Here is a 16,027-nt window from a genome sequence, read left to right on the forward strand (position 1 = left end):
TAGATTTAGGATGGGCCTTGGCCTGGCTGGCAGCCTTAGCACGTGCAAAGGCCTTGATGGACATGGATACCGGAGGTCTAGCTGCCCCACGTGCAGGGGTAACCTTGTCCACAGGAATGGTGTCGGGTAAATCTAGAGCTTCGGTTTTTGGAGGAAAATCAACAACCGGCACCATTGAAATCTCCGGGACCGAAGAACGCGTTAAAGCGGTGTCGTTGGCCTGGGGCGGTTGAATTACCGCTTCCAAAGGGACCGACGCACTCGCGGAGGGCTTAGGCGTGTTATCAGTGGACGACGCGGGCCGAGGATGTCGGTCCCGGTCCTTGCGTTTTTTGGTAGATTGTGCTGTCGGTTGTTCCGATGGCATGATATAAGCGAAAGATTCGCCAAAAAAGTCTTCGGCAAATTCTGCCCGGCGCCTGAGTGTGCGCTTATTAAAGCAAGCACAGGCAGCACAGGCCGAGATGTCGTGGTCTGGGCCCAGGCAAGGGAGGCAGTAAGAATGGAAGTCCTTATGAGGTATTTGTTTACCACAAGACAAACAATTATTAACTTTTTCAATTTTTTCTGACATCGGCTGAGGCAAGAAAAAATGTTCCCCAACGGGGTATTTAGCTTTTAGATGACTTCGGTAACTGAAAACACAGGAGCTGACCGACCGGCACTTGCGAACTGCTTCTGCTTCGGGCACCGCGCGGCAAGAAAGACTGAAGAAGATGGCGTCGGCGGATGCCTTTATACTCCAGCCGCTCTGACGTCGGGGAGGAGGCGACATCAGCCGACGCCGGACCCAGACTTTGGAATCCGGCTGACCGAAGGGCTGGACAACCCATGTGTCAGGACTGCAGTTGCATTCTTGAAGGACATCATGATGTATCGTTCTGAAGCTGACATTGAGCCACACAACTTGTACACTGATATGTAGTGTCCGTCTGTTACAGGTGATGAGATATTATGATTTATCAGATTATGAGAAATATAACATTAATCCTATTTCTGTGAATATCTCAGTAAAGGAGCATCACACAGTAATGTTTAAGGTATCAATTTAAAACTGACATTCATACAAGCAAATTACAAATTGTATGGGTCTACATGTTATGTTAACCAAGATATTGTGATTTGTTTTAGCAAAAAGGTAAAAAATTTGCATAACAACAACATTCCTTGGCAAATATTTAACAATTGGATATACACCATCAACAGTTACACTGTTGTAAAGATCAGTGTCTACTGAACAACTTTCACACTTACATTTTTAGTCTAGCTCTTATGGTTAGAGAGTTATGAAGATTTATTTTCTGTATGGTATTACAAATGGATTACCTGAAAAAAAAGCTCAGGCTGCACTGTTGTTCCTATGGTGGAAGTAAGCAGACAGCATTTTCGGAGTGAATGAGTTAACATTTTGTAGTTGATGTTTTGTCTGTCGGAGTTTGGTTCTGTTTAAATATATATATGTTTAAATATTATATATAAAATCAAAATACATAATCATTGAAGAGACATACAACCTTTACTTTGCTCACACAGGAATGAATGAAAGCCGAACAGCTGTCACGTCATTTTTTTTTATACTAGAGTCTTCAAAAATTTGCAATACACCCCCCCCCCCCCCCATCAGCTGCTAAGATCCATTCTCTCAGAATCCAAACATTGTGCTTTCCCCAGGAAGTATTCCTGGTATCACACTTAACATCTGAGCTCTTTAGTGGTGTTGCTGCTAAAGTAACACAAAGGTATAAAGAGGAAACAAGCAGCTCTTCAGCAAAGGATGTCAGGCAGATTGTAATAGTTCCATTAAAATATTCCTTAAAATTAATGCATTAACAATTAAATCAACTTGAATAATTTTGTTGCGATGTTGTACTGCAGGTGTAACCTTTGCTAAATCTTCATCAAATTTCATCAAAATACAATTAAGAGCATTCTATTTAGGTAAAATTAAATTAATATTTTGAGTCTTTAAACACTCAAGAATTTAGTGTTTGTAATTTTAAGAAATCTACTAAAATGGATGCAATTTTTATTTAAACACAAGCACTTTTAAAGCAAAAAATATGTCTGATTTATAACTCAAATAAATTAACACTGCAGAGAATTTAACATTTTAATGAAATAATAGTAACTATTACATGTGAATGATGAAAGTTTGTCATGCACATATTAGTTCTCAATTATTAATCTTGTTCCAAACATTTTGTAGTTTTCAGGGACATTTTGATATATCTTTGTAGATTAGAGGGTGGCACAGTGGTGGATAGCATTGTTGATAATACATTTTATTGGTTTTAACTGTAATGCCACTTCTTTAGAAGGCGTTATAGCTGAGGAGCTAAAAGTGTGTGTGTGTCATGTGTTGTCACTAAACTTGCTACTTCTTTTATTGTAATTGGAAATGAAATATGTCACAGGTTTACTGCGGTTTCACAGCTCAGACGCAAATAAAATGATAGCCTGTGGTTTGGTTTCAGAAAATCCCCTTCAATTAGTCTAAATATAGCTTTAAAATATAGGAAAAAGTTCAGGATTCTAAACTTCTGAAATGCCGCAGGGATATTTAATTTTGCTTCAGATGAATAATAAAAGAATATGACAAATGTTAAAACACAACAAATTAAAAATACAGCAAGGATACAGTGCAACTGAATTTTACATTGGCTTGGCTCTTGAGAATCATGACAATTTCCATGATTAAAATTATAAGAAGCAGGATGCACTTTGATATCACTGGAATAAATCAGAAGCAGAGTTTTTAATGTTCATGACTACTCCACAAGGAAAGTGTTGCTGAGAACAAAATGCAAAGATCCAGCATATATTACAAAATCTGTAATATGTTCATATTTGACTGCTAAATTCCAATAACCAAAATAACTGTTTAAACAAGAGTTGCAACTTGACTGTAGTTGGTCACTTCAGGGTTTCTACTTTTTGTCTTTGGATTCTGTTCTGCATAATTTGGTGGTGTCTGTATATCAGCCATCTCCTTCTGCATTGCCTTCAGAGTTCTTAGAGTCAAAGCACAAATGACTACACTTGCCCCATACAAGCAGGCTGAAATAAGGCCAAAAAGGGCAACTGCAGCATCTCCACCCTGTACATCACAGTTCATCCAAGTGTAACCACGACGAGCATACATTAATGCCCTCTGCTGGCAAATACTGGTTGAGTTCACTTGAATGATGAAATGCAGATAGAGACCAACTGCTACAATGTATCCAATGCATGCCAGTATGTCGAAGACAAGCTCAGCCACAAGGACTTTGGGAGAAATTCTATGTAGGGGTTTTGCACCACTTACAAGAAAAAGAAGGGTAACTGCACCAAGTGCCAAGCTAAATGCTACACCTCCATAAATGCCTGGTGCTCTCATTTGGCTGTACTGCATGTCCAGATCTCGGACCTGTTGGAGCTCTGTTCCTTCAAAAGGGCTGTAAGCAGAATTGATGCTGTATGTTCCCAGGCCTGCAGAAGATGTGAATCCAGCAACTGATGCTCCAGAAGCTGCAACGCAGATGAGAACTAAAATATTGGTTGCAATTTCGGTGCTTTGCAAAACTCCTGCAAAAACAAAACAGTGCTTTGTTACAAACTCAACAACATAATCTTATAAACTGGCAGTGCTGGGTTTCACAGTGTAAGTCTCAAAATGATTTTGAACAGTGTGAAGATATTTATGAGCTCTTTTGTATTTTAAATAAGCTTTTCAAAAATTTGACAAATATTTTTTCATGTTCTATTAATGAAGTTAAATTAAATGTACTTAGAACTTCTGATATCTAAATACTGATCAATAAGAAGTGAAACATTCTGGTACAACAAAATCACCTTCAAAACTTTGTGGCTGAAACTGTAAAAGCATTTAGAATTTAAATTCACAAACTTACCAGAAATCAAGGAAACTACTTCAAGTAAAACGCCAAATATTCTGATGATGTGAATCACTACTAAACCAACCATGTGTGTGTATGGTTGCCACCCGTCCCGTTGTCAGCGGGACACTCACGGTTTGAGTGCTCTCATCCCGCTTCCGCTCAAGCGTGGGACTTTAAAAGTCCCGCTTTTTCCCTTTGCTTGCATTTTAAAATTGCCGCGGAAAAGCCGAAAATACTTCCGGTTTTTCCACGGCAATGTGGCTACGTCACCACCCGGACCTGCAGTTAGAGGGATTCTCTGCTAGGTCCGGGTGGTAATGCAGCACAGTAATTGGCTGCAGCTATTTGTAGGGGGCGGGAACTTCTTGTGAAGAGCCCCATAAAGGTCGCAGCTGTAGAGCACTAAGCTCTATAGCAGCCCGGACAAAAGATCTGAATTTTTCGCCAGCATTGAAGCCAGCATTGAAGCGAAGCCAAGTCAGCAAGGGAGCCAGCCAGCAAGGGAGCCAGCCCAGCCAGCCAGCAAGGGAGTCAGCCCAGGCAGCCAGCAAGGGAGCCAGCCCAGCCCAGCCAGCCAGCCAGCCAGCCAGCCAGCAAGGGAGCCAGACAGCCAGCAAGGGAGCCAGCCCAGCCCAGCCAGCAAGGGAGCCAGCCCAGCCAGCAAGGGAGCCAGCCAGCCCAGCAATAACTGAGTGGTAAGTAGATAATTGCATTTTGTGGCTTTAGCTTTATTTAAGTTTTTAATGTTTAGAGGTAGATGGGGATGTAGTATGTAGTATTTAAATCTGTGCAGTGGTTATTTTGAGACTTTTGTACTAGTTTAAAATGGGAATATATTGTGGTTTAATTTTTTTAATGTTTAAAGGCAGATGGTGGGTGCAGTACGCAATATTTAAATCTGTAGTAGTTAGTTTAATATTTTGTGTAGTAGTTTTTAAAGAGATAAAACCTGAATGTATATGTAATTGTTATTATGCTTGGGGGTATGATTTGGAAGCATTACTTTTAAAAGGCTGAACTGTGTATAGAAGTTGTTTGTTTCTGTTGGGGGGCAGTGAAATATAAACTTAGTGTGATGCATTTCTATTGTCGTAGCTTTTTCTGGGTATTGTCTGTATGCATATAGGAATTGTTTGAGCATAGTTTGTATTTTTTTGTATGGAAATATGCACTATAATGCTGTTTCAGGAAGTTACGATATACTGTTTAGGTAACTTTTCCTGTTCCTGCAAGTCCATGTCTGTGGTACAAGTCTACCTTTTGAGGGGGAATGTTAACAGTTAATGTAATTCATTTATTATTCTAGTAGGTACACGTTGCCAATTTGCCAAAGCTGTTTCAAGATTGTTTTCATTTATACTTGTAAATGTGTGCATTTAATTTATTATGCATTTTAATAAGGTTAAAATGTACTGTTTTGCTTGTAATGTGAATATGGGTGTGTTACTTTTACTTGGGCCTGTTTATTGCATTGCTGTGCTGGATTAATTGCTATGTTTTGAGGTAAAAGGAGCCCATGGAGTCTGCTGTACATTGTAGTTTGTTACTTCTCTTGCAAGAAGTATTTTTAAAAGTTAAAATGTTTGGACTTTTTTCCCATTTATTTTATTTTTTGTGGATGGATGCTCTGAAGTTAATGCAATGTATTTCAGATTGTGCTAAACCATGTTACAGGGTAGTTTGCGTCTAAGTAGCAAAGTTTTTATTTTGTGTTTTAGTGATGTCTTCAACATACTTATTTACTGTTTTCATTATAATCAGATTATGACCAGTGCTGCTGTTGGGCATGTTTATTAATAGATCATTGCGTCGTGTAAATTAGTGCCATACATTTCTTAACTGCTGTGGTCAAAAGCTAAATTAGGTCTATGGTATCCACTGTGCATTGTCATTCATTTTACTGTTTTTTGGTTCAGTGAATATGGTTAACTTTTTTGTCTTGTGGGGTGTGGTGGGCATGTTCAGTGGTAAAAATAATGCATTTCATTTTCTACAAGCTGTGTTAATGTTAGTCTTCAATGGCCAAAATGCCCCCTACATTACCTCATTTACTATTTGACCTTAAACTGTTTGTAAATTCTTTTTTGCTCCATTCCTCTATTTCGCATGCCAATGTTTTTTGAGCCAGTTCTTTCACATGCCAATGTTTTTCGAGCCAGTTCTTTCGCATGCCAATGTTTTTCAAGCCAGCTCTTTCATGTGCCAATGTTTTTCGAGCCAGTTTCGCATGCCAGTGTTTTTCGAGCCAGTTCTTTCACATGCCAATGTTTTTCAAGCCAGCTCTTTCATGTGCCAATGTTTTTCAAGACAGTTCGTGTGCCAATGTTTTTCAAGCCAGTTCTTTCGCATGCCAATGTTTTTCGAGCCAGTTCTTTCACATGCCAATGTTTTTTGAGCCAGTTCTTTCACATGCCAATGTTTTTCGAGCCAGTTCTTTCACATGCCAATGTTTTTCAAGACAGTTCGTGTGCCAATGTTTTTCGAGCCAGTTCTTTCGCATGCCAATGTTTTTCGAGCCAGTTCTTTCACATGCCAATGTTTTTTGAGCCAGTTCTTTCACATGCCAATGTTTTTCGAGCCAGTTCTTTCACATGCCAATGTTTTTCAAGCCAGCTCTTTCACATGCCAATGTTTTTCAAGACAGTTCGTGTGCCAATGTTTTTCGAGCCAGCTCTTTCATGTGCCAATGTTTTTCAAGACAGTTTGTGTGCCAATGTTTTTCGAGCCAGTTCTTTCGCATGCCAATGTTTTTCGAGCCAGTTCTTTCGCATGCCAATGTTTTTCGAGCCAGTTCTTTCACATGCCAATGTTTTTTGAGCCAGTTCTTTCACATGCCAATGTTTTTTGAGCCAGTTCTTTCACATGCCAATGTTTTTTGAGCCAGTTCTTTCGCATGCCAATGTTTTTCGAGCCAGTTCTTTCGCATGCCAATGTTTTTCGAGCCAGTTCTTTCGCATGCCAATGTTTTTCGAGCCAGTTCTTTCGCATGCCAATGTTTTTCGAGCCAGTTCTTTCGCATGCCAATGTTTTTCGAGACAGTTTTTTGTGCCAGTTAAGCCAGTTCATTTGTGCTGTGCAGCAATATGTTACTGAACCCTACTAACAGTGTTGGTCAATATGTTGCATATCAGGTAAGTACAGATTCAAGCATGAAGAGAGCAGCAGCTTCATCACAGTCAACCAGCAGCAAGAGAATGTGCAAGTGGCAGGACATTTGGAAAACAGAATTTGACTGGATCGAGAGATGCACTGATGTCAAAGCATTCTGCAGGTACTGCAAGAGAGAATTTCTAGTGACCCACGGTGGAAGAAATGATGTCGCACGACATGAGGCAACTGAACATAAGACTGCCATTCTTCAAGCTAAATCCACTCACCTGATGACAAAGTGGGCAAGGAATGCAAACCTTGAGGGACCAGAACTTAGAATCATTGCAGCAGAAGCCTCTGAGGTTTTCCATGCTGTTAAGCACAATATTTCATATAACAGCTTGGACTGTGCAGTAAAGTTGGCCAGCCAGTTGTACAGTGACTCAGACACTGCAAAGAAACTATCTTGTGGCAGAACCAAGGCTGAAGCCATAGTTGAAAATGTTTTGGGGCCACACTCATTGGAATGCCTCCTGCATGACCTTCAAAAACCAGGTACTTCATTTGCAATTTCATCAGATGCTTCCAACAAGGGGAACATAAAATTATTTCCCCTTGTTGTGAGGTATTTTTCTAAAGAAGAAGGGGTGGTGAATGGCCTTTTGGACTTCTATGAAAACCCTGACGAATCTGCACAGGCTATTTCACGGCAAATTTCCAACATTATGGAAAGGCATTCCTTGCCCTGGAACCATATTTCAGCTTATGGGGCTGATAATGCCAGTGTGAACTATGGGAAGAAATCTGGTGTGTATACCAGATTAAAAGAAAAGTGCCCATCACTCCAGAAAGCTAACTGTCTTGCCCATATTATTCACAATGCAGCCAAAAAAGCTGCAGCACAACTACCATATGATGTGGAAGCATTTGTAATGAGACTTTTCAGCCACTTTTCTGGTTCTGCCACAAGGACCAGAGACTTGAAAGACTTCTTTGAGTTTTGTGGCATGGAATTTGAGAGTCTGCTAAGACATGTGCCAACAAGGTGGCTGTCACTACTCCCAGCCATTGAAAGAGTAGTGAAAAATCTCCCAGTGCTCCAGTCCTATTTCCTCTCTCAGGAGAAGAGGAGACCCCCCGGCAGATATGGTCGTACTTTTCAGGTAACGAGCATGGTGAGAATGAATTGCCTACACTGCCCCAGTACTATCTGCACTTTCTCTGTGCTGTTCTTGTCGATTTTAATGAACACATAAGTACATTAGAAAAATCAGCACTTACTGCCATGGAAACTTTTTGTGTAATGGTCTCTCTCAAGCAAAACTGCAGGCAAGAGCTGAAGGTGCTTTCTTTGGAGGGAAACTTAGGGCACTTATGAGCACATTAGACAGCACTTCTGCTAACAAACTGAAAAGAGACTTTATTGTTTTCTTGGAGACAGCAGTGAAATACCTGGAGCAGTGGTTTGATTATACTGAAAGCAACTACTTGTTTACACTATCTAAATTATCTTTAAATGAGCCCTTTGCCTTCAGTGATTTGCTGAATGTGACCACTGCCCTGAGTCTGCAGGATGTAGATGAAGATTATCTTTTTAGGGACTACTTGGCAATTAGGCCCTCTCTCGAACAGTTATGTAACACAAGCTTGACCCCAGGAGAGAAGTGGCTGAAGCTTTTCAAAGAAGGGCCTGAACTGACTACACTCTATCCGTAATTGCTAGGGTTTTATCTATACCACCCTCAAATGCATTTGCAGAAAGAGTTTTTCACTGGTGAAAGGTAAATGGACAGATGTGCGAAACCGATGTAGTGTGGACTTGTTAAAAGCTGAACTCATGATGAGTGTAAATTACCGGATGAAATGTTGTGACTTTTACTCGAATATTATTTCAAATCGGGCCCTTCTTCAAGCCATAAAATCAAATTCAAAATACACTTTTAAAAAAAAGTGATTTATTGTACGTAATTTTGTGTTTTTCTTTGTTTAGCATTAATTTGTACTAGGGTATGTAGTTTTGTGTTCTTTGCTTTAGCTTTAATTGACAGTCTTAATTTTATACTTGGCTTGTATGTGGTATGTAGATTTTTTAAGTTTTCTTTCTGAATAGCAATGGATGGTTTATGAATTTTACTTTTTAAATAAACAAGTGTCTGTTTAATGAGTAGTGTGCTTTTAATTCCTTTAAAGTTTATTGTTACAAACAATTAGTGTGTGTGCAGTAATAGTTCACTTCATTTAAATGGTTTGAGTTTTCAGTATGCTGTAATGTCACAATGTTGCATCCATAACTAATACTGCATCTCCTTTAACAACTCTGGTGATGTCGTGGTGGGGGTGTGGCCAGTGTCATGTTGGCCACACCCCTATCATGTTGACCACACCCCCATGTCCCACTTTGCCCTTGTTAAAAGGTGGCAACCCTGTGTGTGTGTGCTATTAATTTTGCAAATTGTTTTAACAAACCAGTCCTTACTGTACTCTAATTGATATCACATAAAACAGGCAGTGACTCTTCAGACTGAAAGAAATTTTCCTTCTTTGGAAATACTGTGGTACATTTATTCATATTAGTTATTTATGGACTAGGTTAGTCCCCCTATGCAACAGGAGGCAGGATGTGACACTGAGGGAGTCCTTCTGACAAAGGAAGTTTTAGCTGTATAGTTCCTGTAATATTTAGGGAAGGGGAACACCAGCAGATGCTTAATGTCCTGCAGCTCTTTGCTTTTCTCTTGCAAGTTTTTGAAAAGTTCTGCTGAATTTTTCCCAAATAAAAGGTTGTGGTCCAGTGGAGCATCCATGACTTTGGATTTAAAATCTTCTGGTAGAGGATGTAGGCGAAGCCAGGAATATCTGCCCAAAGCAGATGCAAAGGCAGCAGACCTGGCTGAGCCCTCTTCTGTATCTTAACTGCACCTAATAGTGTGTCTGGTTACTTTTGTAGCTAGAGACAGCTTTGATACAATGTCAGCTTTGGTTGGACAGTCTGGGTAGAGTTCTAAATACTTGAATTTTAAATGTTTTTTTAAAAAAGTCCATCTAAAAGGAATGTTTCTTTAAAAGTTGCACTATGTAATTAAATTAACTAACTGATAATGACATCAGATAACAGGGGGATATAAGGAGGGAAATGGGATAAGCAATGTGATTCCGATGAAATCCTTATGGAAGGGAAGAAAGCGCTCAATCTAATTGTTTGTATATTTTTTTTTAAAAGTTGTGTTAATAAAATTGGTCGTGAGTGAACGTATCTACAGCGGTGTTTAGTTTATTATTAGTCTGGGGTAGAAGTCAGCAAGGTGGAAGCCTTGAACACCAGGTCCAGGGTGTATTTAACCATGTGGATTTGGTAATTGATAGCCCTGAAGGCCAGGGTACAGGAAGTGAATACCTTCTTACCCATTTTGTCCATGGTTTTGCTGTCCTTATCTGTGGGCAAAAGTGAAGCAGAAGGCAACTGCCTAGACTGTCTGGGGACACAGCAATAACTGCTGGGTCTGCCAGGGGAGGTTTCACCAGAAACTTCTAGTCATCAGGTACTTTGTAAAACCTATCCGGCCTTTTAGGGGCAGGAAGTTGAGATTCTGGATTCTTGGAGACTGAGTTAAAGGCATCCAGGATGGCTGGAAGCACTGGAGGAATAGCTGAAGGAGAGGGAGACAAGTTGCAAAAGCTCAGAATATCTTTTCTGGGTATCTGTCATCAAGGTAGTATCCCACTTGAAGTACACTCTCATTTTTGAAATAGTTTCCTCAAAGGTAATATCCTCTGGTGGGGAAACTCCCTCAATGGAGTCTTCGTCTGGGGAATAATAATCCAAAGGTGAAGCAATTTGAGACACATAGGAAACTAATTCCTCAGAAGAGGAGTAGTACTGGTCTGGTTCTTCTTCTCCCTGTTGAGTAGTGGGTACAGGGTGGGAGGAAGCAGAGGCTGGCCTAGGGCTCAGTACAGGAATGTTGGTAGGTGCAGGGCCTGTGGGCCTAAGGGCCATAAAGGCCTGCATTTAAAAATTGGTAAACGACTGCCAATCTGGAGTTTCTTGATGCATAGGGTCAAGTGTTTTGTCTCTTGTTTTTCTTTGTTTGCATTGGCTTAGGGGTAGGCCTAGGGACGGAGGCTTGGGCTGGAGCAGGGGAGGTCTTGGTTGGCTGACCAACTAATGGTTCCCCTTGACGTCGGTTGTGGCTGGCACCTGGATTGACTCAGCGGATGTACTATCCATGGCTGCAGTAACGGCCTCTTCCAGAGGAACCATCAATGTTGACGGAGTAATTGGATGTCCCTCGACCCCTATATCGGTAGTCGGCAGGATGTCCAATGGCAGAGCAGCATCAGGAGTAGGCCTGGAAACCTTGGCCTTCTTCCTCGGTTGTTTGGATTAGGCAGCAGACTCTGGATCCATCCTGAGAGTAAAGTGTTTTAATCGTTGATTCTCTAAATACAAATTTAGTGTGGCCAGACAGCTGCGTAGGGTTTCTGGCATGAAAGACTGACAAAATGGAGCAGGCCTTATGGTCATGCTCCTTACCTCAGCAAAAAACACACTGATCGTGAGAATCTGTGTGTGGTATCTGATGCCCGCAATTACAATTGCTCTTTTTCTCAGACATCAGCTAAAAAAGGAAGCCTACAGCAACCAAGCTCAAGTATACGTAAGAGAGAAAAACCCCAATGGAGTACTTATCTTTTGAAGTCTTTGGTCATAGGAGCAAAACAGTCTAAGCTAACGTAGTCTGCAGCTGAAAGGTTCTGAGGTCTGTGCGTGCAGATGTTACATTTGTGGTCCCTGGTTTACGGCCCTGCGTGTGACGTCCCACACACCTACAGCAGCCAAGCTTAAGCTTTTGTATAGGAGCCGATGCCGAGTTGCCTGAGGCGGGAAATCCTACAGTATGAATACTGCAACATAAGAACAGAAGGACATCAGAAGAAATAGAAAGAAAGACGTACATAGCAATAATTCAAAATAAAGAATTAGAAATGGACAGGCGTGAACTATGGGAAAGGTTGGTGTGCCTTTACAAATCAAGGCACAAGAGGTAAGAGCTTTTATTTTGATTTAAAAAGACTTACTGTGACATTTTCTTTTAGACTGCAGTATTACAAAACTTTTTTGGAGGAATATGAAAAATGAAAATAAATGTATCCGTGAAATAAATACATCTTAAAGACTTTTTTGTGAAAGGCAAAAAAAGCTTATACAATTTCATACAGAAACTGAAAAAGAAAGTGTTAAAAAATATTTACTAAAGATTTTGAAAAGATAAAGGACATTTCTAAATTACTTGATAATAGAGGACTTTAGATAGGGACTTATAACTGTAATGTGATTTTGAAAACTGAAAAAGTGCACATATTCCTAGCATTATTAATATTGATGGTCATAGAGTTGTTGAGTACTGGCGACAACCAAAAGCATTTTTTTTCTTTTGTGGGAGAGAGGGAGGGACATTTGTAAGAAACTACGATGAAAAGAAATGTTATTTATGTGGGGAGAAAAGTCATGATGCTAGAAAATGTTAGAAATGCAAGCAAACAGGGTATTGATGGATGAACTGCAAGAAAGAGAAAGGTTCTGAATCTATTATAGCACAACAGAGTACAGAAGAGGTACATAATAAAGAGCAATTGCAACAAGATGAACAAAAAGATAAACGGGAGAGTAATGACATTAATCAAGAAAAAAATGTGATTAACAAAACAGGGAAGGGGAGAGGGAAAGTGGATCAGAAGCTAGTGATGGAGAAGCTATAGATTGGGAAATGGTTAAAGTTCAATTGGAAAAAAGGATTAAAGACAGGAAAATATAATTTCAGGAAGAAGGTTTGAAAAGAAATGGATAATTTATTACAAATTAAGGAAAAGGGAAGCAAATCTTACAATGTTATCTATCGATGTTAATAGTATAAAGAAAGTAGTAAGAAGGATTGGGGTGTTAGAATGGTATAATACATGTGAGGCAGATTTAGTAGTATTAGTGGATGTTAGGGGTTTAAATAAAGAAAAAAGAACAGACAGACTCTATGGATAGGAGGTATAATATGGAATTTGGGTAGAGAAATGTTCAGGGATTGCTATATTACATAGGACAGGAATAAAAATTCTGGATTACACTACTTAAATTAGGAAATTAATGGTAGTTGACTTTAGATGGGAAGGAAACGTTTACAGTCTTATAGCAATATATACTTATGCGATACATATTATTTCAAGAAATGCTGAACTATGTTACAGTAAATATGGACATAATAGGAGATTTTAATTGTGATTTGAGATGTAAAAATGAAAGAGAGAGATCACATAAAAAATAATGGAAAAATAAAATGTGGGAATTTAGAGTTATGGAACTTGAAACAAAGTACACATAAAATACGAACACTGAAAACAGAAATAGATTATTTTTTGATATCCAAAACTATAAGAACAGTGATAGAGGCAGTAGAAACTGTTTTTTTGGATCATTTGGCTGCATGAGTAGAAATAGAAGAGAATAAAGAACACATCAAAACTAAGAGAAGAATAAAGAGAATTAATGACAGAGTAGAATGAGAAAGGTAGAAAAGATACAATAATGTTATGGAAAGATCGTATCACTATGAGAGATTTTTATAACAACTGGTTGGAATGGTGGATAATATTTAAAGAGAAATATAACATGCATTTCATTTGTAGAGGATGACAAGCGGGTAAAAAAGAATATAGAAAACAGAAAAAATCTGTTTTATACAATCTGGATAGGAATGAAAGGGAATTTTCAGAAAAGAAGAAGAGATTGATCAAAAGACTCAAGAAAAAAAAATTCATTATAAAAAATGTTTTTTACAAAGGAAAAAAGGAAGCATCACAATATTTTAGTAAAAAAGCAAAGGAAGATCTTTGCATAATGAGAGAAATGAAAAATGAAGAAGAGTTGAAAGAGAAAAAAGGAATACTACGAATATTGTATTGGAGTATGTTAAAGAGATGGCAGAACAGATCAAGAAAAAAATAATTGGAGTATGATGTAGTTTAGTTTACAGAGAAAATTAACAGAGATTTGGAAAAACAAATTACAATAATGAATTTACAGAAGATGATGAAAGAAATATAAATTCAGCAGGAGGATCAGATAGTATAACATATTTAATGTATAAGAATTTGATACAATGGCAGAAAGAAATGTTGGTAGAAATATTTAATGAATGGTTAAATAATGGTATTTGCTATGCAGAAATATGTAGGGGGGTTATGAAATTTATATGGAAAAATGGAGAAGAATGAAATTAAAAATTGAAGGATAATAACATTGAACAACAGTGATAAGTTATTTAAAAAAAGACAAAACTACTATTTCCCCAAAGCCCTCTTCTGTGAAAAAAAATTGAAGTCCTCTCTTTTGATAATACAACCACTGAAATGACTTCTTATAACAATCTATTAGGGTGATGGAGATGATAATCTTATATTCGACCTGCCGATACAAAATTGCATAATTAAAACTTAGAGCCAAAAACTTTATCACCAATGCAACTAAGACTGCACTTGCCACTACTTAACTTCTTCCCACTCATATGCCACTCCCATCCTTACTAACCTCTAGGCTTCACAAAAATGAAAACTTGAAGAATGTTATAACAAAGTTGCTAAATTTGCAGCACATACCCCTTTCAGAACCCAGCACTAAAAGTTGTAATTGGTTAGAACTGCCACATCAGCTAACATATACACAAACTTCTTACTACCTATAAAATTATCCAGCATCCATCTGCCTGTCCAGCATTAATGTTCCCAGTCGGTCACCGACCAAAACTCCTGTCTGTCTACAAACTTAACAAATCTGCTGGGCATTGTCTGTATTCATACAAGGTTGCTAAGGCCTGGAACTCCTTACCTGTACCCATCAGGTCTATACACTCCCTCCCATCTTTCAAAACCACTCTGAAAGACTTCCTATCTATAATCTGGCTCAGTACTTGCACAAAACAAGGATAATTTATATCCCTAAATGTGAACAAATACACTTTCATTCTATTGTACTCCTTAGCATCCTTGCTTACCTTACACAACTCCCTTACGTCTCTTACACCCTTCCACTACACTACACCTCTAACTACCAACATACTACATTATCTTCCTTCTCCTCTATAACCCATGAGCTCTACCCATCAAATATATCCCTCTTATATAAACACAAAGTACTACCTATCATACCCTCTTCTAACTTACCATACCCTCCACTCCCTACCAAATACTCTACCTATCTCCTCTCAAACTCCCCCTCCACATTAGACTTTATCACCCTCATACGAGATCATATTTCCCTCTCTCTCTCTTTGGCAACATTCACCCCAATCCCAGGCCCACCAAACCACCATCCATCTCTTCTCCCCCTCCATTATCCCCTCGCATCCCCAAGAGCATTTGCATTACCACAATTTATACCCTAAGTCTCCATAATAAAATTCCTAACCTACATGCCTGTCTTACACACAACCAGCCAGACATAGTTGCCATTTCAGAAACTTGGCTGAAACCACACATAAAAGATAATGAAATCCTGCCACCTGGCTACCATATGCTTCGTAACGATAGGCCCAACAAAACAGGAGGTGGTGTAGCCATAATCTACTCTTCCACCTACTCAGTTACTCCATACAATACTCCTACTCCAAAATTTCCCAACTCTAAATTAACAATAGCTCTCTTAAAATTGAACAAATGAGTCCATATGCATAGCTGCTCTTTGCATCCCTCCAGGTAAGAACATCCCAATACTAAAAGACATTCTGTCCTGGTTCTCCTCTAAGATTAAAAATGAAACCTTCATCCTAGGCGATGTAAACATTAACTTGGCCACCATTAACTCTCAATCCCCTACCCAAACAATCGACCTCTAACTTCACCCAGGTAATAAACTCCCCCACCAGGCCAAACAAAGATGGAACCTCCGGCTCCATTATTGATGGTATCTTAGTGTCTCATTCAAATCTAATCTCAAATTCAGGAATCCTTCCTGACCCCCTCAGTGACCATCTACCAGCCTTTGCTGACCGGTACCCCTCCCCCCTTCATAA

General features: G+C 39.1%; 1 protein-coding gene across 5 annotated transcripts in view; it reads right to left on the reverse strand.

Annotated features, from left to right (window-relative positions):
- Positions 1-2,096: 2,096 nt before the first annotated feature.
- The window catches only part of LOC122796591 (MARVEL domain-containing protein 3-like), a 502,950-nt gene continuing 489,019 nt past the window's right edge, over positions 2,097-16,027 (reverse strand). For all 5 annotated transcript variants that reach the window (XM_044065192.1, XM_044065190.1, XM_044065188.1 and 2 more), the window contains exon 4: positions 2,097-3,564. In XM_044065192.1, coding sequence (XP_043921127.1) covers positions 2,882-3,564 — 683 coding nt within the window. In that variant the 3' untranslated portion in view covers positions 2,097-2,881. The remainder of the gene's footprint in view (positions 3,565-16,027) is intronic.

Source organism: Protopterus annectens, chromosome 3.part0 (genome assembly GCF_019279795.1).
Source record: "Protopterus annectens isolate FY-2018-M chromosome 3.part0, PAN1.0, whole genome shotgun sequence".
NCBI lineage: Eukaryota > Metazoa > Chordata > Ceratodontiformes > Protopteridae > Protopterus > Protopterus annectens.